At 50.7% G+C, this 24,913-nt stretch overlaps 1 protein-coding gene across 1 annotated transcript in view; it reads left to right on the top strand.

The window, feature by feature from the left end:
* Positions 1-24,640, top strand: part of LOC102449812 (adhesion G protein-coupled receptor E1-like) — an 80,443-nt gene extending 55,803 nt beyond the window's left edge. The window contains exons 14-26 of the mRNA XM_075902267.1: positions 710-780; positions 2,651-2,749; positions 3,919-4,087; positions 4,572-4,691; positions 6,376-6,566; positions 7,714-7,881; positions 8,394-8,591; positions 11,964-12,199; positions 13,697-13,763; positions 14,025-14,116; positions 21,347-21,515; positions 21,934-22,041; positions 23,674-24,640. Of these exons, the coding sequence (XP_075758382.1) occupies positions 710-780; positions 2,651-2,749; positions 3,919-4,087; positions 4,572-4,691; positions 6,376-6,566; positions 7,714-7,881; positions 8,394-8,591; positions 11,964-12,199; positions 13,697-13,763; positions 14,025-14,116; positions 21,347-21,515; positions 21,934-22,041; positions 23,674-23,694 (1,709 nt within the window). The 3' untranslated portion in view covers positions 23,695-24,640. The remainder of the gene's footprint in view (positions 1-709; positions 781-2,650; positions 2,750-3,918; positions 4,088-4,571; positions 4,692-6,375; positions 6,567-7,713; positions 7,882-8,393; positions 8,592-11,963; positions 12,200-13,696; positions 13,764-14,024; positions 14,117-21,346; positions 21,516-21,933; positions 22,042-23,673) is intronic.
* The last annotated feature ends 273 nt before the right edge of the window (positions 24,641-24,913 follow it).

Below are 24,913 nucleotides of genomic sequence, written 5' to 3'. Positions count from 1 at the left end.
GCAAAGCCATGGAAGGGTATGTCTACACTACCCTCCTAGTTTGAACTAGGAGGGTAATGTAGGCATACCGCACTTGCAAATGAAGCCCGGGATTTGAATTTCCCGGGTTTCATTTGCATAAGCGGGGAGCTGCCATTTTTAAAACCCCGCTGGTTCGAACCCCGTGCAGCGCGGCTACACGGGGCTCGAACTAGGTAGTTCGGACTAGGCTTCCTATTCCGAACTACCGGTACACCTCGTTCTACGTTTCCATGGGGGGTGTCCCCCAGGGAAGCACCAATGCCCCTGATCTTGGATTACCTGTTGGACCTGAGGCTCCAGGTTCTCTCTTTGTCTTCCATTAAGGTCCATTTAGCAGCTATTTCGGCCTTCCACCCCGGGGAGGGGGGAAATACTTGTCCTATAAGGTGTCCCTTCTGATAGCGCTCACATTTGCCAGGCAGGTATCTGAACTCAGGGCACTCACCATGGATCCCCCCATCCAGTGTTCTTCAAGGATAAGGTCAGGCTCCACCCCCCATCCTGCTTTTTTACCCTTCTTGGACCCCATAAACCAATTTTGTTAGCCATTAGCATGAGCTCTGCCATTGGTTGGAGTCTGCCTGGTTTCATTTCTGTGCCTGGAAGTGTAATGATACTTTGATCCTATTGTAAAGATTTGATTCTTGTAAGAGAGACCCCAACACTGGCTTTCTGCTTCCTTCCCTAGAAAATGTCAGTGACCAATTCAAGAGTCTGACAGGAGTCAATTTAGAAAGCCGGTGCAACACCAGCCAGAACGTACGTGTCGAGTGATTCCAGACTGTGGTAGGAGGGAAAAAGGGAGGGAATGGATGGGCAGCATGGGCATGCGTGGAGTTAGTGCAATGCACTAAGGCAGTGTGTGTGCTGCGCCTGGTTTGGGCAGTGTGGATGGACAGAGATGGAGAGGATGGACTAGATCCGGTACCCAGAGAAGGGTGGAGAAAAAAGAGTGGGTGGAGATGGAGAAGTTGGTGTTAAAGGGCTTATCCAGGGAGGCAGAGAGAAATGCAGGGCTAGGGAAGGGTTGGTCTTCATGCTCCTGGGCAGGGCTTTAGGCAGAAAGAGCAAGCCTGAGACAGACAGCCCTCAGCACCGCTGGGACTCTACCATGTCCTCTCTCCCCCCAGCCAGCCCTCAGCACCGCTGGGACTCTACCATGTCCTCTCTCCCCCCAGCCAGCCCTCAGCACCGCTGGGACTCTACCATGTCCTCTCTCCCCCCAGCCAGCCCTCAGCACCGCTGGGACTGCACCATGTCCTCTCTCCCCCCAGCCAGGCCTCAGAGCTGCCCAGAGCATGCCACATGGTGCTCTGGCAGAAGTGTAAAGGGCCTAGGGCTCCAGCTGCTGCCACTGCTGCTATAGCTGCAGCTAGGAGCTCCAGGCCCTTCTGTATCACCTGGCCACAGGGCAGTTGCCCCCTTTGTCCTTCTCCCCCATTGGCAGGCCTGGGTTCATCCCTTCACCCTCCCACTTCCCTTGTCCCTCTCACATTCACAGAGAACAGCAACACCCGAATGCCGGAGATGCAAACAATTCAGTGTTTATTGGGGGTCGCTCCCAGCAAGCACAAATCCACTTTCCTTTTTCCTTTCTTCCTTTGTCTTCCACCTTACTTCCTGTTTCCTCCTGACTTTCATAGTCATATTTTCAGCTATACCTTAACCAATCATTTTACTGAAATTTAACTAACCAGCCCTAACATATTGGAACATGATTATCTAACTAATTTATCCACTGCCTTAAGTGGTTTATGCCCAGCAAAATTAATTCTACCACAGACAGAAACCATCAAAGAACCAGACACGCCTTACAGATAAACCATCGAGAAACGGGGAGCATAATGACAAAACAGTAAAGAACTGAGGATTTCACAGCCCTAACTACTGATAAGTGGCTCCTTGCCAGACAGAAAACTACTAGCCTGTGTTTTCTTTGAACCTTTCAGGCTCTTCCCTTTATCTGGAGAGGATGGGTTGGATCTCCTTTCTTACAGCCCCAAGCTGCCTTGTTTCAGTGTGACTGGTGGGGATGAGTGAGGAGGTGACTGTAGGTTTCCCAGTTTATGGCTGTGCCTGCAGCTTACCCAAAAGCTTTCGCTTAACAACAAGGCCTGAGACTCTCGCGGTGAGAGAAGCCCCACACAAAGGCAGATTGAGACTTTGATTCTTCATTCTTATACTTCCATCACTAGCTAGGTGACCAGGACACACCCACATCCTTACAGTATCGGCCTTTGCAGGTTGGCCTGAATCTCGATATCCTAAGAGATGGGTGGATGGTTGCCAGTCACCTGAACACTAGGTTGAAAAGGGGCCTGCCCCGGCCTGGTGATTATGAGTGAGGGCAGGGAGAGAGTGAGCGATTGTGGGGGGGGGAGCAGGACAGTGCCTTGGACAAGGAGGGGGCTGGGTGTTTGGTTTTGTTTGGTCAGAAAGGTGGCTCCCTCACTGAATGGAGAAATAGCCAGAGCTACCTAGAGAGGCTGGGGAGAAGGATACAGTACATGGAGAGGGACAGAACAGGTTCCTGGACGTGGCCACCTGTCATTCTTCTTCCCTCCCCCCCAGTACACAGGTCGGTAAATATGTTATGGAACTCACTCCTTTTTCCATGATTCACCTGCAGGGAAACCAGAAAAGCAACACATTTTGCACCTTAATGAAAGATATCTTAAAGACACAGTCTTCTGCATTTGGAAATGGAAGCAACCCAGTATCACTTCAGGTCAGAGGCTCTGTGCCTGCATTTGCCATTCCCTGCCTTCCCCCCACCGAGGAAAGGAACCCCCCTTTATCCCCATCTGCTTGGACCAGTCTCTAGACTCTTCCTTAAAAGATGAACAAGCCACCGAAAACAAGGCTTAGCTGCCTCTGCTCTAGAGGAGTCGACTGAAGCCAACAGCGAGTGGGATTTCAGCTGCCAGCCAAGAGCGGGTGGGAATGTCTTGGGGTGAAGAGAACGAGGCAGTGTCTGGTACCTGGGTGGGCAGCGTGGGAGCCATGTGGAATGCAGAGCCAGATAATAAGTGCTTGGAGGGCCTGGGGACATGCCTACCATCACCCATCCATGTACGCAGTTGTACCTGCCCTGGGATGTTCTGTGATAGCGTGTGTGGTCAGGTTCCCAAGAACCAGGGGTCACCAAATGAAACGAATAAGTAACAAATTAAAAACAAACAAATGGAAGTTTTTCTTCACACAGCGCAGTGTCAATCTGTGGAACTTCTTGCCAGAGGATGTTGTGAAACCCAAAACTATAACAGAGTTCGAAAAAGAGCTAGATAGATTTGTGGAGGACGGGTCCATCAATGGCTAGTAGCCAGGATGGGCAGGAGTGGTGCCCCTAGCCTCTCTCTGTCAGAAGCTGGGAATGGGCTACTGGGGATGGATCACTTGTTGTGAGGCACCTGGCATTGGCCCGTCAGAAGACAGGGTACTGTGCTACATGGAGTTTTCATCTAACCCAGTCTGGCCATTCTTACCTTCTTCTTTTCTTCTTATGGATCCATGGGACCAGAGCCTGCCCAAGGTATGGGCCAACCGGGCTACAGCCCGAGGCACCCCATTGTAGGGGGCGCTGCGCAGGGCTACTGGGCCGGGCGGAGGCAGCACCATGCATGCTCTGCACGCCCGGGGCGGGGCCACGCATGCGCCAGGCACCCGAGGGCGGGGCCACGCTCACACCGTGCGCCCGGGGCGGGGCCACGCACGCACCACGCACCTGGGGGCAGAGCCGCATATGCGTCGCTCTCCCGGGGACGGCGCCGTACTCCCGGGGCCTGAGGTGCACAAATGGCTCGGGCCGGACCTGCATGGGACCATCTCTCTTTTAGCCAGTAGGCTGCTGTTTTACAGCCCTTGCTTGACACAGGGTGTCTTCTTTTTGCACTCCAGAAAGCCACTGCCTCTTTCGATTCATTTGTTGGGAACATTAGTGAATTGCCACCCAAGGAGAAGGTCTTGGCTGCCACAGTCTTTCTGAAGAGCGTGGAATCGGTCGCCTTTGAAGCTGCTTTGACAAGTCCCATGAACCAGATAAAGCCCAACAAAAATGAGACGATGAGTAAGAAAAAGGAACCCTCACCCCCTGCATAGCTCTGAGCATGACCCTAGCTAGTCTCTGTGGTGCAGAGTGCCAGGGTGCTGGATTGAAGCGTAAGGGATCCGGGTGCTGGGCCATTCCAGTCTGCCTGCTTGCTTGCTTGGAGCTTATGTTTTCCTGTCTGTGAAATGGGGGCATGAGCCCTTTGTGCTGCTAGGGGCAGGCGCTGTCTCTTGCTGCATGTGCCTCTGGTGCCCAGCACAAGGGGGCTCTGATCTCAGCAAGGAGTAAGATTGGGAGGGTGGCTGTGAGCCGCAGTTCATTGTGCTGCACAAAGAACATGAGAATAGTCCAGACTCCTGCTTCTTTTCTTGCCTCTGCTGCCTTCACTGCAGCGTCGCGCTCCTGCTGTCTGTGGCGTGTCTCCTTAGAGGAGATTTGGCTCCATGCTAAAGGGGGGTTGTTTTCAAAGCACCTCAGTGAAGAACTTGTCCTTCTGTCCCAGCCATCGCAGCCAAGGCCGTTAAGGATAACTGCAGCATTCAAGGGGAGAGTATCTCACTGAACGCAAAAAACGAATCGATGGCCATTTACTGCACCACGGTCGTCGGCTCCGATAGCTCAGGTACCAACTAGAAGTCTTCTGGACGGGCAAGAGATGAGATCAGAGCAATCCAGCAGCATCCTCAGATTTAGCTGGGAGGCCAGATCTTCCAGGGCTACAGAGGGACCTTAAAGCAGCCCCGACAGACTCCCCAGGGGACCTTGCAGGCCCATATGCAGGGTGTGTGAAGGGTGCGAAAGCGCCTTCCCATGATCCTCCATGGGACTGACTCTGTCTGGCCAGGAGAAGGCAGGAGTGGCCCATAGTCCTGACCCTTGCCGCCCTCCCCTCCCCTGGAAAATGCTTCAGCCAGCCAAGGGAAGGCTGGGGCTGTTTTTCCCACTCTCCCTCAGGAGCAAAGTCAGGAGTGGGAAATCAGCCCCAGCCTACTCCAGCTGTCTGAGACCATAGGGGGTGGGGTCCACATTTTACCCCCCCCCCCCCCACACACACACACACACACAGAAATTCCTGCACACGGGCCTGCCTTGGGTGGCTTTACACCAGCCTCTTGTGCAGGGCTTAGTGTGTAATATAAGAAGTCCTGGGACTCACTTATATAACTGGTGCAGCAGGCCCAGAGGTGCTGGGACTCATTCCTGGCAATAAGGGGGCTGACAGACTTGCCGGCCCCCTGGGCAAGATGGGAGAGAGTCCACCTCCATGCCCCTGGGAGGAACGGGGACTTGGGTGGAAGGAGTGGGGCGGGAGGCAGCCAGCCCTCACCTTTCCCTAGAGTGCACCAGAACCCCCTCCCGTCCCAGCAGCCCTCAGAACTGCCCGCAGTGCACCGCACAGCGTGATGGCAGCGATTTAGATAGTCCTGGGCTCCTGCCACCACTGCTCCAGCAGCATCTGGAAGCCCCAGGCCCTTCTGAATTGCCCAGCCCTGGGCAACTGCCCCCTTTCCTGCCCTGCTGGCAGGCTTCCCTGGCACAAATTAAGCACAGCCCTTGTGGCTTCCCTCATGCAGAGAGCACGTCAGGGCTGGAGAGTTCCCACAGACCAGGATGGGGATGGATTTTCTGGGACTAAAGGAAGCGGAGCCGGAGTGCTGAGTCCTGGTTGGCCAGGCCCCTAGGAGGAAGTGCGTCTGGTTGGCTAGCCAGGGAGTCTAGTCCCAGTTCTGCCAGTGATGCTCTGTGAGCCCTTGGGGAATCAGTTCCATCCCCCCGAACCTGCGTCCTTCTCTTGGCTGCACCCATCAGCCAAGTCTTCCATCTCTTTGCGGTGCGAAGGGCCTGGGGCACAGGGGCTGTCTACACTGTCAGGTTTTTGCAAATGAGGAAATGCAAATGAAACGCTCATTAGCATTTCTCGTGCTCTCATTGGCATATTCTCTTCCGATCCTTTTTGCTGAAGAGGTTTTTGTGGAAAAAACCACAGTGTATATGGGGCCATTTTGTGCAAAAAAACCCTGTTGTGCAAGAATCCTTATTCCTGGAAAAAATCAGGTTTACAGGCTCTTGCACAAAAGGGTTTTTTTGCGTAAAATGGCCCCGTCTACACTGCGTTTTTTTCCACAAAAACCTCTTCCGCAAAAAGGATTGGAAGAGAATATGCAAATGAGAGCATGAGAAATGCAAATGAGAGCATGAGAAATGCTAATGAGCATTTCATTTGCATTTCCTCTTCTGCAAACACCTGACAGTGTAGATGTAGCCAGGCTGTTCAGAAATCACCTCTTGTTCCTTTGCTCCTGCAGGCACTGGAGCCGTCGTCTTCATAGTGTACGACAAGCTGGAGTCCCTCCTAAAGGACAGTGTCAGCAATCAAAGCCTGACAGGTCCTGAGGGACTGGGAGACGTTACCCTGAATTCCAACATAGTGATTGGGACCATTGGGGAAAGCAGAAACCTCTCCAGACCTTTCAACTTCACCTTGGAGCATAAACAGGTGACGGGCAGCAGAGGTGATATGGGGGGGGGGGGGGGGGAGGGCACAAGGGGTCACATGCCCCTGTGGTGGGAGGCGCAAGTGGTTAGACAGCAATGGGAAGTGGGATTAGTGAGTGGGCCTGGAGCTCACAGCAGGGGCCTGTTCCACCCCCACTCACAGGCAGCAGTGGGGGAAGCAGGGCAATGCAGCCCCAGCTCACTCTGCTCTCCCAGCACATTGCTCAGGGGAGGGGCAGGACTGCCCCGTACTCAGTGGTGGGAGAAGCAGAGTGAGCTGGGGCCATGTTGTTCTGCTTCCCCCCCCCCCCCCCCCCCCGTCGCTGCCAGTAAGTGTGGGGGGACAGACCACTGCTGCCCTCTCCAGCCCCCCAGCCATACTACTGCCTCTGGTTGGGAGAGGAGGAGGGGCATTGGCAGAGCAAGTGTGGGGAAGAAGCAGGGGAGGGAAGAGAGCCTGGGGTAGACAGAATTTGTCCCTGCCCTTCCCCAGACTGGGGGAGGGTGGCCCCCCAAATACTCCCTCACCAGTTGCCCCCAAATGGCAGCCACATCCCTGCTAGAAACAGAAGCGGGGCCTGTCTTGGCCCTGTTTTTTCCCTGCCACTCGCCTCTTTCTTGCCCGTTAACGCTGCCATCTTCTAGTTGGCCTCACTGCAGAATGTCCCGAGAGACCAGGGGACGGGTCCTCCTCCAAGTTCTCCCCTCGCCATCCCCAGCACCATGGACCTGCCATAAATTATAGAGCGGCGCCCCTCCCCCAGTCCAACCCAGCCTCACTGGAGATGCCTCAGCCTGCAGAGAGGCACCTTGCACCAAGGCCAAAGTTGCTGTGGAGATAGAGGACTGGGGAGAGCCCTCTCTCTTGGGGATGACTGTACTCAAACCCCTCATCCCCAGCCCCATGCCAGAGCCTGCACCTTCAGCCTGAGCCCCCTCTCAGTTCAAATCTCTTGATTCTGCTCCCCCACCCCCATCCAAATGTCCATGTGCAAACAAAATTTTATGTGCTCCAATTCATTCTCCCCTAGACATAAAAAATTAAGGCCACACTGGTCCCAACCTGTCTGTCAAACTCTGGATCCTCTGTGAGTATAAGCTAAACTAGTGTGTGGTGCTGACATTGTTGCTGCAATTTCTGTTCCCAGTTGAAGAATAACAAAGAGACGGTCTGTGTTTTCTGGGATGTTGTTGGCAACAAAAGCACCTGGTCCAAAGAGGGCTGCAACCTGCTCAGTGCAAACAACACACACACCACCTGCGCCTGTAACCATATGTCCAGCTTTGCCGTCCTGATGGCCAGGCATGTCAGCCAGGTATTTCAAACATCTGCCGACGCTCCCAACCCACGTACAGCAAGCTGGGGTTGTATTCGCTCAGACAAAAACCCGCAGTGATTTGCGAGAGTGCACCTGAGCCCTTGGACACCCAAACTGCAGGCCTGCAGCACGGAAAGGAAAGGAGTAGTGTCTCGTGCTGTGAACTGTTCCAATGGCTGAAGCCAGCCGCTAGTCATGATCCCCTGCACTTGGCCGGTCTGTTAGACGTCCTACAGACTGGCTTATATCCTGTGCAAGCTAATATTTGGTCCAGTCTGTTCACAGTCACTATGAGATCCAGAGAACCACGTCATTGTCTGGGGCTGCAAACTCCAGACCTGCGCTGTTTGTGCCTCTGTGTTTTCTAGTGGAAGGGGCAGGGCATGGAGGGGATCCCCACCAGTAGAGCTGGAGCTCCGATTGCCATGGGAAACTATCCGGGTATTTCACAGAGCCTGTTCCTACAGCGCGATTTGCAAGATTTTCTCTGGCTTTCATTTTTCCTTTAGCAGGAAGACGGCGCCCTGAGCATCATCACCTACGTGGGCCTGTCCATCTCCCTGCTGTGCCTCTTCCTCGCCATCCTCACCTTCCTCCTGTGCCGCTCTATCCGCAACGTCAGCACCTCCATCCACCTGCAGCTCTGCCTCTGCCTCTTTGTGGCCGACCTGCTCTTCGTCACCGGGATGGACACAGTCAAGGATAAGGTTGGGAAATCATCCCAAATGCACCCCTCCCCCGCTTTTCTCTGTCTTGCCTGTTTAGATTGTAAGTTCTTCACACCAGGGACAATCGTCAAAGGTTCGTCTACACTGCAGCTGGGGGGAAGGGGGAGTGCCTCACGGAGTGGGCCAACAGCTTCTGCACAGGTGTGATGGTACCTGAGCAGCTGGCCGTGTTCCCAGATACAATGTAAACACTCCCTGTACAGCGCTGAGCACCAGGGCTCCTGGAACTTGGTTGGGGCCCTGGAATGCGTCTATAATGAAATAACAAGGGGGAATGCGGTGCACGTGAAGCCCCTGACTTGGGAGGCAGGGTGAAGAGGGAGCCTGGGGAACCAGACAGACCCTCCCAGAGAGGACAGGGGTTGTGGGCAGGACAGCAAATAAGGGACAATGGAATAGGTGCCAGCTCCGTGGGTGCTCTGCAAGGCAGCTGTTTCGGGGGAGCGGGCGGGACTCCTGGCTAGGGAAGGGAGGTGCAAAGGAATAATTCACGGAACCCAAGTACTTTCCCCTCAGTCTCTATCGTTAGGGAACAGGAAGAAAAGCAAGCTGCGTCCTGGTGAACACGGCTACCCCCTCCCCCCGCTCTCTCAAAATGGCGCCCTCAATGCTCTGAGGCTGGAGCACCCAGGGTAAAAAACATAGTGGGTGCTCAACACTCACCAGCAGGCTCCACAGATCAGTACCTCCAGCCTTCCAGATCAGCTGTCCAGTAGCAGGCAGGAGGTACTTGTGGGGAGGGACAGGACGAGGCAGAGGTGGAGTAGGGGTAGAGCCTGAGGCAGAACAGGGGTTGAGCACCCCTGGAAAATAAAAACTCAGCACCTCCAGACAAGGGCAGGGGTGAGACTCAGGCGACAGCCGGGGGTGGATCACAGAGCCTGGCACGAGGCCGGGCAGGTGGGGTCTTGCAGGGATCAGGAGAGGAGCATGGGAGGATGGCGCAGGGAGTTTGCTGGAGGGATGGAGGCGCACACTGAACTGCTGGTGTGGGCAGGTCATTCAGACTGTGAGCCAAAGCACGTGTAATGCACCAGTCCTAAATCAGGGGGGTTGGTTTGGCCCTGAGACCCTGCACATGCCTGGTAGTATTGTGTCCAAAACAAATGAAATGGTGCAGATTCAGATCTTCCTTCTGCTAGCTTGACACCACTGACCTCCGTGGAGATACCCCAGGTTTACACCAGCATCAGTGAAATCAGAGTCTGGCTCCGGAGTTTCAGTATCTCTGGGCTTCGGCTCCCCGGCCATAAGAGGGACCCTGGACTAGAAATCAGCTCCACAACCACAAAGAGCTGAAGCTGCACTTTTGGGCGGATGCTCATTTCCCACTGTGGAAAAGTGCCTTTGGCCCACCGGTGGAATCCACACAGCCGTCAATGGGCACTGGCTATTGGGGGAAGAACAGTGTGTATGCTGAAACAAGTGTGTCCCTGGTTTACTTCAAACACCCCTTGCTCAGAGTCCTGGCCAGAGCAAATATTATAATTTAGTATCCAACGTGTGTGCAACACCCCTGCCCTCTGCTGGGTGGGGTCAGAATTGCCACAACGGGTCTATAAACTTAAACTTTCGTGGGCACAGCCCACTTCTTCAGATGTCCGGAGTTTCTTCAGATGTGACTCCAGACATCTGAAGAAGTGGGCCGGGCCCAAGAAAGCTCATGATACCATCTCCATGTTTTGTTGGTCTATAAAGGGCTACCAGACCATTTCTTGTCTCTTTAGTTTATCCTGTACAGACTATCTCAGCTACCCCCTAACACAACTATTCTAAGCATTTATTTGAGTTATAATAGTAGCTGACGGGACTCATCTGACATCTGGGCACCCTTGTGCTGGGCACTGCATGTATAGCAAGAGACAGTTGGTGCCCTGAAGAGCTCATGGTCTAAGCAGCTTGAGATAAGCCATGGGGAACAGCGTGGTTGTGCAGGTGGTGTCGGAGAGAGGGCTTTGCTTTCTTTGACCATGTGACTCTGTTCCGGGCACAAGGATTGTTAGGAAGAGATGGGATCCACCTAACAAAGGGTATATTTACACTGCCACCCTAGTTTGAACTAGGGTGGCTAATGTAGGCATTCAAACTTGCAAATGAAGCCCAGGATTTAAATATCCTGGGCTTCATTTGCATGTTCCCGGGCGGGTGCTATTTTTAAATGCCCCGTAGTCCGAACTGACTGCCCGCGGATACACGCGGCAGTCAGAAGTTAATCTGAACTAAGTCTTTAGTTCGGATTAACTGTTACTCCTCCTGCAATCTCAGGCTGGACATGAGTCAACAGTGTGCCCTTGTAGCTAAGAAGGCTAATGGCATATTAGGTTGCATTAAGAGGAGCATTGCCAGCAGATCCAGAGATGTGATTATTCCTCCTTATTCAGCTCTGGAGAGGCCACATCTGGAGAACTGTGTCCAGTTCTGGACCCCCAATTACAGGAAGGATGTGAACATATTGGAGAGGGTCAAGTGGACGGTTAACAAAATGATTAGGGGGCTGGAGCATATGACGTTTGAAGAGAGGCTGAGGGAATTGGATCTATTTAGTCTGCAGAAGAGAAGAGTGAGGGGGGATTTGATTGCAGCCTTCAAATTCCTTAAGGGAGGTTCCAAACACGCTGGAGAAAGGCTGTTCTCAGTAGTGATGGATGGCAGAACAAGGAACAATGGTCTCAAGTTGCAGTAGGAGAGGTCCAGGATCGATATTAGGAATAACTATTTCACTGGGAGGGTGGTGAAGCACTGGGATGGGTTCCCTAGGGAAATAGTGGAGTCTCCATCCTTAGAGGTGTTTAAGTCTTGGCTTGACAAAGCCCTGGCTGGGTTGATTTAATTGGCATTGGTCCTGCCTTGGGCAGGGGATGGACTTGAAGACCTCTGGAGGTCCCTTTCAGTTCTGTGGTTCTATGATTCTATGACAGAATTCTATCATCCCCATTTTACAGAAGAGGATCTGAGGTGGAGGGAAAGGAGTTGACTTGCTCACACAGGAAGTCAGTGGCAGGGCTGGGAACTGAACTCAGATTTCTGAAGCAGCTTAATAACAGGAGCATCTTGTCTCACTATGTGCCATAAGCCCTATACTGTTAGCCTCTGGTGGGAGTTCTCTTTTAGTTCATGAAGTAGGGGCACATGCTTTTGGACCAGGACAATCTGAGTTCCACTCTCTACTGCTTTGAAGTAAAGCAGCCACTGTATGCCAGGTGTAGTCCTACATGGCAGAGGGGTTTGTTAAATATTTCACAATTTTTGGATGCTATTTTCTCCCCAGCTTGAGGACACGTCAAATAACTGTTGCTTTCACTGCCATAACGAGCTACATGCCAGAGTTGCTGAGTTCTCTGTCACCTCCAGGTGGGCTGTGCGGTCATTGCTGGCTTGCTACACTACCTCTTCCTGGCCTGCTTCACCTGGATGTTCCTGGAGGGGCTGCACCTCTTCCTCACTGTCAGGAACCTGAAGGTGGTGAATTACACCAGAGCCAGCCAGTTCAAGAAGAGATACATGTACCCGTTCGGCTACGGATTCCCAGCCCTGATCGTGGCTATTTCTGCTGCAGTGCATTCTGAAGGTTACAAAAATTCCCAGCGGTAAGTGCAGCGTCCATCCCAGGGAGAGAGCAGGAATCTCTCAACTTATTTGATGAATTGCAGAGACCAAATGTATTCTGCAATACCTGCCTCTTCAGATGTTTTACACAACACCCAGTCAACCTGTGGAACTCCTTGCAGAGGACTTTGTGAAGGGCCAGAGTTTAACAGGGCTAAAAAAAAAACGCAGATAAATTCATGCCAAGATGGGTAGGGATGATGTACCCAGCCTCTATTCATTGGAAGCTACGAATGGGATGGATCACTTGAGGATTCCCTGTTCTGTTCCATCCCCCTGCGACATCTGGCATTGGCCACTGTCCAAAGACAGGATACTGAGCTAGATGGTACGACCCAGTGTGGTCTTTCTTATGTTCTTATGAAACTAGTTTCTCTAAGCTAGGTTTATGAGACTGACATAAGTTCACCCTGCCCAAGAAAAGAGATGCCAGACTTGCAGGAAAGACAAAACTTGTGTGTGTACATACGAGTGTATTCTGCTTTCACATGTCTAGCCGCCAGTATGCAGGTCATAAGGTTGTTGAGAGAGTGCAATTGTTATCCCCAGACTCTAAAAATTCCCACTCCTGACTCAAACCGAGACTCGCAAGGGAAGTGACATGGCCAACAGTGCGTGAGAAACAGACTTTGGGCTCTTGACTCCTTCTCTGCACCTCTACCCAAGCACTGCCCTTCCCGAGAGGGAACTGAAGGGTCAGTGAAGCCCTGGGCATGTCATACAGGTTGGACCTCCCTGGTCTGGCACTCTCCGGACCTGACTGGTTCCGGGTGAGAATTTGCCGGACTGGGAGGTCATTTCTGCCCCCCATGCTGCTGGCCCCACTCCTGCCCAGCTGCTCCACCAGGCGTCAAAACTCTCCTGGGTGGCCCAACTTGGCCACATGCAAGTCTTCCTGCTCCCCCCCAGTCCAGCTGAGCCATGACCCCTCACCTCCTCCACAGTCTATCTGAACCATGCTCTGGGCTTCCTGCCCCTCCTCGCTTCCCCTCACCCGCAGCTCCCAACCCCACTGGCAGCCCAGCTCAGCCACCGTCTGGGCTTCCCAACTCCCGCCCCCTGCCCCAGACAGCCCAGTTGGGTCTCATGCCAGGCTCCCAGCTCCCCCAGAATCCCCAACTGGGTTATGCAACAGGCTCCTGCCTCCCTCCCACTCTCCACAGTGCGCTGGACTCCTGGCCCTTCATCCCCTGCAGTGCACCAGGACTCTCTGATCCTGGAACATCCGTGGTTCTTCCACACCATGGATGTTGCTGGCCCAGAGAGTTCCAGTTCAAAAAGGTGCAACCAGTATTTCATTTTCCCTCTCCCAGGCCCCAGTTCCAAAAGGTACCTGTGTCAGGGCTCTTCTGAATTAAGACCCTGGTTTTATTGTTCCCATTTCTCCGAGTTAGCAACTCTGGTAACCCCAAGAGGAGAATTCACTTCCTTTTATTGCCAGGAGTAATCTGTTACCTTTTTGTCATTTTACCTTATAGTTGCTGGCTTAAAACAGAGAAAGGCTTTCTGTGGAGTTTTCTTGGACCGGTCTGCCTTATTGTTTTGGTGAGTCATTATTTTTCATTTCTGTGGGGAGCCAGAATAATGTCCAGAGTTGTTTTATCAGGACTAACAAAAGGTCTGGAAGGGACATAATACCCCGTTCTTCAGGGTTTTAACCAATCTGTATCTATCAAAGGCCAAAGGGAGACCTTATAAGAGACTGATTTTATCACTTCCTCTGAGCATCTAGTATTAATACAGAGGTAAGATACTGGACCGGATGGACCTGGGGTCTGATCCACTCAACTTGTGGTGTTTCCACAGATGAATTGTACGTTTTTTATCACAACCCTCTGGATTCTGAGAGACAAAATCTGCTCCCTCAATTCGGACGTGTCTACCGTCAAAAACACAAGGTATGAAAGCACTAACCCTGACAAAAGGTCCAGTTAGCCTTCTGTGGGGGGATGGGTCTTCTGTCAAGTAAACTAAGGAAATACCTAAAAAACAATGAATAGTCTTTCAGCATCTAGAGACTAGCAATGGTATCATGAGCTTTCGTGGGCACAACCCACTTCCTCAGAGGAAGAAAGCTCACGATACCATCTATGGCTGTGTCTACACTGCACTCCTTTTCCAGAAAAGGGATGCAGATTAGGAAGAAGAAATCCTCCGGAAAAGGGCTTATTTTCCGGAGAATCGCGTCTAGACTGGCGCTTTTCTCTGGCTTATCCCCAAGCTGGAAAAAAGCGGCAGCCATGTAAATGCACATGCCGCGGGGGATATTTAAATCCCCCGCGGATTTGCAATTCTGACTGGTCTAATCTGCATCCCTTTTCCGGAAAAGGGGTGCAGCGTAGACACAGCCTATATGTTTTGTTAGTCTTTAAGGGTATGTCTACACTAGCCCCCTAGTTCGAACTAGGGAGGCTAATGTAGGCATTCGAATTTGCAAATGAAGCCCGGGATTTAAATATCCCAGGCTTTATTTGCATCTTCCTGTCCGGGAGCCATTTTTAAATCCCCCTAGTCCAAAGTAACTGCCCACGGCTACACGCGGCAGTCAAACGTTAACTCAAACTAAGTCCTTAGTTCGAGTTAACTGTTACGCCTCGTGTAAGGATTCCCTCCCTTAGCTTGCACCTCTTTCCGCTTCAAACACCCAAACCCCTCATTCCCACCCCAGAGCCCACACCTCCTGTATCAACCCAGGGAGAGCGAGTAAGGAGAGCTTGCACCTCTCACCCCTTCCCACACCCTCAGAGCCTAGGGAGACTCACAAAATCTACTAGCCCTGGGCTCTGATGTGTGAGAGGAGTGTGGGGAGTGTCTTTCTGCTTCTCAGTTGGGGGCCATGTCACTTTGGTGCAATCACTGATTTTTCTGTGGGCCAGTGGCCCCTGACACAAAAAAAGGTTCCCCACCCCCACCGTATAAGTTTGTCTGATGTCTGATTTGTGTCTGTCTGATTTGTGAGTTACTATAACATTGTGAAGGACTTAATTCTCAGGAGGTATGTCTTCACTTGCACCCTCTTTAGAGAGAGGAATTCAAATGTAGACATTCGAAATTGTAAATGAAGCTGGGATTTAAATATAGAATCATAGAATACTAGGACTGGAAGGGACCTTGAGAGGTCGAGTCCAGTCCCCTGCCCTCATGACAGGACCAAATACTGACCATACCTGATAGACATTTATCTAACCTACTCTTAAATATCTTCAGAGATGGGGATTCCACAACCTCCCTGGGCAATTTATTCCAATGTTTAACTACCCTGACAGTTAGGAACTTTTTCCTAATGTCCAACCTTAACCTCCCTTGCTGCAGTTTAAGCTTCTTGTTCTATCTTCAGAGGCCAAGATGAACAAGTTTTCTCCCTCCTCCTTATAACACCCTTTTAGATACCTGAAAACTGCTATCATGTCCCCCCTCAATCTTCTCTTTTCTAAACTAAACAGACTCAATTCTTTCAGTCTTCCTTCATAGGTCATGTTCTCTAGACCTTTAATCATTCTTGTTTTCTTCTCTGGACCCTCTCCAATTTCTCCACATCCTTCTTGAAATGCGGTACCCAGAACTGGACATAATACGCCAACTGAGGACTAACTAGTGCAGAGTAGAGCGGAAGAATGACTTCTCGTGTCTTGCTCACAACATACCTGTCAATGCATCCCAGAATCATGTTTGCTTTTTTCGTAATAGCATCACACTGCTGACTCATATTCAGCTTGTGGTCCACTATAACCCCTAGATCCCTTTCTGCTGTACTCCTTCCTAGACAGTCACTTCCCATTCTGTATGCGTGAAACTGATTGTTCCTTCCCAAGCGGAGCACTTTGCATTTGTCTTTATTAAACTTCATCCTGTTTACCTCAGACCATTTTTCTAGTTTGTCCAGATCATTTTGAATTATGACCCTATCCTCCAGGTTAGTCACAACCGCTCCCAGCTTGATATCATCTGCAAACTTAATAAGCATACTTTCTATGCCAATATCTAAATCGTTGATGAAGATATTGAACAGAGCCTGTCCCAAAACAGAACCCTGATGAACCCCACTAGTTATACCTTGCCAGCAGGATTGTGAACCATTAATAACTACTCTCTGAGTATGGTTATCCAGCCAGTTATGCACCCACCTTATAGTAGCCCCATCTAAGTTGTATTTGCCTAGTTTATTGATAAGAATATCATGCGAGACCGTATCAAATGCCTTACTAAAGTCTAGGTATACCACATCCACCGCTTCTCCGTTATCCACAAGACTTGTTATCCTATCAAAGAAAGCTATCAGATTGGTTTGACATGATTTGTTCTTTACAAATCCATGCTGGCTGTTCCCTATCACCTTGCCACCTTCCAAGTGTTTATAGATGATTTCCTTAATTACTTGCTCCATTATCTTCCCTGGCACAGAAATTAAACTAACTGGTCTGTAGTTTCCTGGGTTGTTCTTATTTCCCTTTTTATAGATGGGCACTATATTTGCCCTTTTCCAGTCCTCTGGAATCTCTCCTGTCTCCCATGATTGTCCAAAGATGACAGCTAGAGACAAAGATAGCTCCTTGAGTATTCTAGGATGCATTTCATCAGGCCCTAGTGACTTGCAGGCATCTAACTTTTCTAGGTGATTTTTAACTTGTTCTTTTTTTATTTTACCTTCTAAAACTACCCCCTTCCCACTAGCATTCACTATGTTAGGCGTTCCTACAGACTTCTCGGTGAAGTCCGAAACAAAGAAGTCATTAAGCATCTCTGCCATTTCCAAGTTTCCTGTTACTGTTTCTCCCTCCTCACTGACCAGTGGGCCTACCCTGTCCTTGGTCTTCGTCTTGCTTCTAATGTATTAATAAAAAGTCTTCTTGTTTCCCTTTATTCCCGTAGCAAGTTTGAGCTCATTTTGTGCCTTTGCCTTTCTAATCTTGCCCCTGCATTCCTGTGTTGTTTGCCTATATTCATTCTTTGCAATTTGTCTTACTTTCCATTTTTATATGACTCCTTTTTTATTTTTAGATCATGCAAGATCTCGAGGTAAAGCCAAGGCAGTCTTTTGCGGAATAGCTTGCTTTTGGGCCTTTAACAATGTCCCTTTGAAAAACTGCCAACTCTCCTCAGTTGTTTTTCCCCTCAATCTTGATTCCCATGGGACCTTACCTATCAGCTCTCTGAGCTTACCAAAATCCACCTTCCCGAAATCCATTGTCTCTAGTTTGCTGTTCTCCCTTCTACCCTTCCTTAGAATTGTGAACTCTATGATTTCATGATCACTTTCACCCAAGCTGCCTTCCACTTTCAAATTCTCAACCAGTTCCTCCCTATTCAGGATCAAATCTAGAACAGCTTCCACCCTAGTAGCTTTTTCAACCTTCTGAAATAAAAAGTTGTCTCCAATGCAGTCCAAGAACTTATTGGATAGTCTGTGCCCCACTGTGTTAACTTCCCAACATATATCCGAGCAGAAAGTCGAGGTTGGGCCTACACCGTCGGTACGGGTCGCCGGTGGAGACCTCTCCAAGCACTGCTGTGCGGCAGAAGCAAGCGGGCCGGCCACCCAGTCCGGGTCAGCTACCCTTGCATCGTCCCTTGATGCCGGAGACATTTGAGGCGGCACAGGACTTGATCAGCCTCACTACCTCCCCTCAGTCATCTGTTGAGGCGGAGAGGTCGAGGTCTTCTACGCCTGGAGCCATGTTGGCACCAGTTTCTCCTCTGCACCGGGAACGGTCGGCACCTGTTACATATGCAATGGGACCATCCCCTGTGGGACCAGTACCGTGTGCTACTACTTCGAGGTCGGACTCGGTACAGGCAGCCAGGCCTCACCTGACGCTCGGCTGGACTTGGCCTCCCACCACAGTGCTGGGTCCTCTTCCGGAGCCAATCTTAGCTGCGCCTGTGCCATACTATCCTAGCCATGTGGCACTGTCAGCAATACCGGCACTGAGCATGTTGCCCAGGGTATCGGTACAGTCATCGGCACCACCCTCTTTGGCACCGCTGCAAGTTTCGGCACCAGCTCCAATACCGGCATTGGCCCCGTGGGCCATGCCAGTACCACCATTGTCGACGACGCCGGTCCCTTCTAGGACGGCCACCACGGCACTGGCGCCATCAGTATTACCCACTTTGGTGCCAATGGCAGCACCAGTAGGAGATCCATCTCTGGAGCGGTTGGACTCCACAGTTCTATACCTGCAACCAGCACCGATCTCTGCACCACAGACAATGTGCACCGTGTCAGCGCCACAGACGGGCCTGAATACTGTCTTTCCTGTACCGGCACCGGTACATCCTTGCCGCACGTACGCGGGCAAGCTGCAATCAATGGCCATATTTTCCCTCCCCCCCCCCCCCCCCCGACTGTACCGGCGTACGCATCATCGGCGCCACCCTGGCCCGAGTCTTGTTACTCCTCTGATTCGAATGCGGGCTCTTTTAGATCGAGGTCCTCGTGGGCATCATTGGAACATAGATCCCGTGCTCGGCACCGGCGTGATCGGCCGCAAGTGCAACAATCTTGGCCGCCTCAGCCGCAGTGGCCCTTCTGGATGACGTGGGCTTACCATCAGTGGAAGGGGCCTGTGCCCCCATCCACAGCAACCAGCATCTCAGGACACCAAGCACCCCCAACGACGCTGCTGTCGCGACCCCCTCCCTCGCCTCAGAGGAGTGCAACCCTAGACACCACTAGGGACCCTTCGTCTTCGGCACTGGAGTCACCTCCGCAAACAGCACCGCTTGCCCAGCCGTCTTCCTACCCGGGCCCTATACTGGATCTGGTGCCGATTCAGGCGTCATCGTCGTCATCGTCATCATCATCTCCTGATGAGGCCTTAGCAGATCCGGCTCCAGCGATGCCGACCATGGATGCCAAGTCGCATCAGGATTTGCTTCGGCATCTAGCCTCCAATCTGGGTGTCCCAGTGGAGCCTGTAGTAGAGGACATGGATCCTATGGTGGACAGCCTGTCCGATGATGCGCCCGCCCTTTTGGCTTTGCCACTCAACAAGACTGTGGCTAAGATCACAAACGCTCTGTGGCAGACCCCGACTTCCTTAACCCCTACCTTAAAGGGAGTTGAGAGGTGCTATTATGTCCCGCAGTCGGGACACAAACACCTATATTCCCAGCCTGTTCTGGGGTCCTTGGTCGTCCAAGCCACGGCTCAGAAGGGTTTTCTCCCGAAATAACCACATCTAAACAGCATTTTTTATTTCGAAATACAGTATTTCAAAATAGCACCCGTCTGCAAATGAAGCACAGGATATTTAAATCTCAGCTTTATTTACAATTTTGAATGTCTGAATTTGCATCTCTTTCAAAAGAAGGTACAATTGTAGAAATACCCAGGGAGAGCTTTAAGGCTTGAGACAGGTTTTAGATTGTTGACACATGTTAATTGGATGGGTGCCTGTCATTAGGCATTTGCTCATGTCCCCCTTTAAAAATATTTTATACTGGTACAAATGGCCTTTTTGCTGTTACCAATCAGCAGTTTGCAACACTTGTGATTGTTACAAAACATAAACAAAACCTGGTGTCATTTTTAACTTACGATTTACTGTTTACTACTTTACGCTAACATGTTGCGCACTTGCTTCTATATCTTGAAAGCCTCGCTTAAGCAGTTAGCACTAATGCTATTTTTATAGGTGTCAGCCTCCAGATTTTTTGCACTTTTGCTACTTTTTCCTTGGCCACTTGCCCTTTATCCTTTTTTCTGTAACAATTTTTATTGCATGACTATGTGCTCACTGCCTGGACTACGAAATGATGTGAGAGGAAATAGAGGAAAATTGACTTGGCCAATGTTACACTGGTGATCAGTGACAGAGCAGGGCGCAGGGTTGAGCCAGGTGTTACAATGCTGGGTGCTATCCAGTATCTATCAATGAATTGAGGTCATATTTGTAACTCTGCTGAAACCAGTGAAATGAGACACAGGCTGGATCTGCCTGGTATGGCTCTGCATAAAGCTGGCTTTAGAGTCTGGGCCCACTGGTCTGCACTGCACTCTCCCATGTTACAGCAACGGGCACACAACAAACGCTTACATAGCTCAGCTGTTCTAGACCGTATTATGAGTGCTGTGTAAGAACGAGGGAACCAAATCTTTAATGGCATCCATGGCTTCACTCAAACGTAGCAATCTCCTTGAGGTGCTGCTGTTGTGGTGGTTTCCAAATCATTTTGTAAAGGAGATGAAGGATGGTTCAGTGGTTAGGCTGCTAGTCTGGGATTTGAGGGAGACTGGCAATTAACTCTTTGCCCTAACACAGACTTCCTGTGTGACCTTGGCCAAGTCACGGTGGCTACATCTACACTGCAGGCTTCTAGCACAAGAAGCTTTTTGTGGAAGAGATTTTTCTGCAAATACTGCTTGTGCAAGAGCATGTCCACAGTGCAAAAGCACAGCGGAATAGCCATGCACTTTTGCACAAGAGAGTGTCCCGACTCCATGGAGGCTTTTCCATCAGAAAGCTCTGATGGCCATTCTGTGAATGGCAACCAGAGCACCTGTGCTTGTTTTGATAGGCTGCTTTTTGCACACAAAAAACCTGTTTCCCGTCCCCACACACTTTTTTGTGCAAGAACTCTTGTGCTAAAAGGTGTTATTACTCATAGAAAGAGGAAACTCTACACCGCAAAAAACTCCTCTCTTCTGTCGATTCACTGTACATTTTCTTGCACAAAAATGCAATTGAGGTGTGGACACTCCATGCCTTGGTTTCCAGCTGGAAAATGGGGAGAAGAGCACTTTCTTACCATCAGTGCAAGAAGGTTGCTGCCATACCCTCTAGCATGAAAGGAGGTTTCTGTCCAAAGCAGGGTTACAATTTAAGTGACTCTCAATACCCGCACTATACAAATAGTTCTACCACCCCAGTCTGTCCGACCTCACCGAGTGGGTATCAGGGTAAATACACTAAAGAGCCTAGTATGAAGAATAAACACCTGGTTTGCATAGTCGTTCTGCAAACAGGTCCCATCTAGAAGCATTTCCCACCAGTGTCTATAGGAGACTTTTTGAATAGTGGCTACTTGGAGGGCATTTGCTAGCTCAAGCCATCCTGCCCAGGGTCCACGGATTGGACCCCTTTGCACAGGGTTGTAATGGGATCTCTTCATCTGCTTTACTCCAGGTTGCTGACATTTAAAGCAATTGCCCAGCTTTTCATCCTGGGCTGCACTTGGAGCTTTGGGTTCCTACAGGTCGGCCAAGCAGCCACGTTCATGGCGTATTTATTCACCATTGTCAACAGCCTGCAGGGAGCCTTCATCTTCCTGGTGCACTGTCTCCTCAATCATCAGGTAAAGCCCATGTCCTGTCACCTGATTAGCTCAGCAGATTCACTAATACTCAGTTAATTTTTAGCTGAGCGAGGTGCCACTGGAGGGGACAGGATGCCATGCCAAGAGGCATGGGTTCCATCCACATTAAAGACCTGAGACAGGTTAGCTGTACCATGCAGTTTGGTGGTAGCTGCATCAACTTACATTTGCTAGTTTGGACTTTGCAACCTGATGAACAGAATTTGGCTCATTGCTACGAGGGGCTGAGAGCGTCTCATCCCACTTCCCATGTGGGGATTTGGGGTGGGGAAATTGGTCACAAGAATTCCAGTCCTTTGGCTCTGTTTAGACATAGAATGGAGGGGTGTTAAACTGTCCACGTGTCTCATGGGTCGTTGGTTACATGAGCCAATGGGCGTGCTCCTTATTTTTCTAGGTGAGAGCGGAGTACAAGAAATGGATTCAAAGGATTGAAAAACCCAGCACCAGAACTACGACTCTTGAGATCTCGATGTCAGCTGCCCCCCTTAGCACTGGAATTGTGGTACTCTTCTCTTTTTCCAACACTGCCATGTGACACACGTCCATGGAACAGGATCTCCCTTTAGCAGCCTCACTGCTGAGTATGTGGGCCTGCTGCTGGTGGGGGAGAAGCAAGGGGGGCACTTTCCCAAGGGCCCGGCAATTAAAAAGGGCCTGGGGCCCAGCAGCTGCCACAAAAGCTCTGCCAAAAAAGGATCTCTTGATTCAAAGACTCTTCTGATATTTTCCATGCAGGTTCTGGGGCTGGATTCCCAGGCCCAGGAACCTGCTTAGGGCATATCAAAAGCGTCTTTGAATCAAGAGATGCTGCTGAAGCTTTTTCCCACAGGTCAGGTCTGGAAAAGGGAGGGAAGGCTCAGTGAGGTTGCCCTGAGGCTCACCCAGAAGGTGGTGGACAGGACTGGGCCAGCACAGGGGTCTTCTGACAGGATGGTGGGGGGTAAGAGGCTTGTGGTCCAGCTGAGCAAAGGGAGCAGAGGGAACATTGATTTCTGCCCTGACCCCGGAATTGTCTATCAAATGGCCAAAACTGTTATAGGTTAACACAATAATATCAGGCCCATACACAGGGAGTGTGTGAATGCACCCACCTCATTATTCCCCGCCTTCCTGGTGGTCTCCGGCCTGAGCTCAACACCCTCCTTCCCCCCACAGTGGGGGACCCACACTGGTGCTGCAGCCTCACCCTCCCATCTCCCCGTCCAGCATGGCTGGAGCGCCAGCATCAGCTTCCCAAAGCGGGAGGAAGAGACAGCCCTGAACCTCGCTTCTCAGTTCAGCTCATGGATCGCTCTCCCCTTTCACGGCTGGGGAAACAGCAGCATGTGCACCTCCAAGTCGCTGGTGCTTTGTGGTAGTTCAGCTGAGAATGAAACAGGAGTATTAGACACATACAGACCTGGGAGAATCCCATGTGCCTTGAGATCCTATGCTGACCAACAGGGAAATATTTTAATAGGACCCTCCCTTCACATTTCCTTCCTGGGGGTCTCTTGTGAGCTCCTGGGATCTCTCCGCATGGCGTGGGCAGACACTGGCTTTTGAAACCTCATCACCTACATTACTGGATCAGAAGAGTTTTCTGAACAAGACTGAGACTGAATCTTCATTCGTTCAGAGGGCTGGCCCCATCTGTGAGGGTCAGCACAGCCAGGAATTTCTCCTGGTTCCTTTGCCCCTAGAAGAATAGAACGCAGGAACTCTATTGTGTTCCAGAGAGAGTCTCCCTCTTCCACATTAAACACTCTAGCTGTGTCTACACTCTAATATTTTCCACAAAAATATATGCAAATGAGGCAAAGCGTAGAATATTGCCACACATCATTTGCATAATTAATGAGGCTCCGTTTTTGCGCCAAGAGGCTTTTGTGCAAAAAGGAGCCATCTGCATGGCTCCTTTTTGTGAAAAAAAACCCCTCTTATGCAAGAACTTTTCTTCTGGTAAAAATGCAGAAGAACAGCTCTTGTGCACGAGGGGATTTTTGAGTAAAAACGGCACCTCATTATTTATGCAAATGAAGCACGGCAGTATTCCATGCTTGCCTCATTTGCATATTTTTTGCACACGAGGGTGCAGTGTAGACATAGCCTCTGTGGCTTTGACCATGTCATCAAATCTTTGCTTTCTTTCCAGGAATGGGATAAGTCCTCCTGAAAAATGGAGACGCCTATTGCATGTGGGGTGAAAATCAAGTCTTGCTCAATCCCCAGCACCAAAAGTCCACTCCTGTAGCCGGAAGAGGAAGCTGCTGATCTTCAATATCCTCTGATAGCTGCTACTCTGTATCTTCTCCTTGTATAGAGCAGGGGAAGGCTGCATCTCGTGCGTTCTATTGTTTTAGTACCTTTGGCTTCCCCCAAGTGGCTGCAATCTCCTCGCTAAAATTTTAAACGAGGGCCTGGCTGCTCCAGTTGAAGTCAACTGGAGTTTTCCCAGTAGATCTCTGCTCCCCTCCCACTGAAGCCAAAGAATCAGCAAATCCTTCCAGTTAATAAAAGGTAGAAAAAATGACTTCATTTCCCAACCTTCTCCAAACCCTAGAACTTGGCCCAACTTCTTGTCTCAGTTCAGGGGGGCTGACAGCCACTATGGGCCTCAGGACAAGGTGTAGGGGGGCCAGTTCTGCACCCCAGAAAGGGTAGGGGGGTGGGCCCAGCCAGCCCTCAGCGCCACCCAGACCACAATGCTGGGGCCCCATTCAACTCCCAGAGCAGTGCTCTGGTGTGCTGATGGTGATTCAAAGGGGTCTGGGACTACTGTAGCCTTGAGCCCTTTAGAATCTCCCTGGATCCCCTTTGATTAAAGGACTAGAAAACATGACCTATGAGGGAAGACTGAAAGAACTGGGCTTGTTTATTTAAGAAAAGAGAAGACATAATAGAGGGGACATAATAGAGGTTTTCAAGAATCTAAAAGGGTGTTATAAGGAGGAGGGAGAAAAATTGTTCTCTTTGGTCTCTGAGGCTAGAACAAGAAGCAATGGGCTTAAATTGCAGCAATGGGGGTTTAGGTTGGACATCAAAAAAACCTTCCTTCCTATCAGGGTGGTTAAACACTGGAATAAATTGCCTCGTGTTTAAGGGGGGGAGGGGTTGTGGAATCTCTATCACTGGAGATATTTAAGAACAGGTTAGGCCAGCGGTCTCCAACCTTATTAAACACAAGATCACTTTTTGGATATAAGTCAGTCCAGGATCTACCTCTAATCCAAATACCTGATGCCCCGCCCCTTCTCTGAAGCCCTGTCCCGCCCCTTCACTCAGATCTCATCCTCTTCACGCTGTGAAGATGGGGTACAGGAGAGGGGGACAGAGTGACATAAGTGACCCCCAGCCTCTGTCTCCCCCACCGTGCACAACAAGCAAGAGGCAGT

Source organism: Pelodiscus sinensis, chromosome 19 (assembly GCF_049634645.1).
Source record: "Pelodiscus sinensis isolate JC-2024 chromosome 19, ASM4963464v1, whole genome shotgun sequence".
NCBI classification, from domain to species: domain Eukaryota; kingdom Metazoa; phylum Chordata; order Testudines; family Trionychidae; genus Pelodiscus; species Pelodiscus sinensis.
This window is presented reverse-complemented; position numbering and strand designations above follow the sequence as displayed.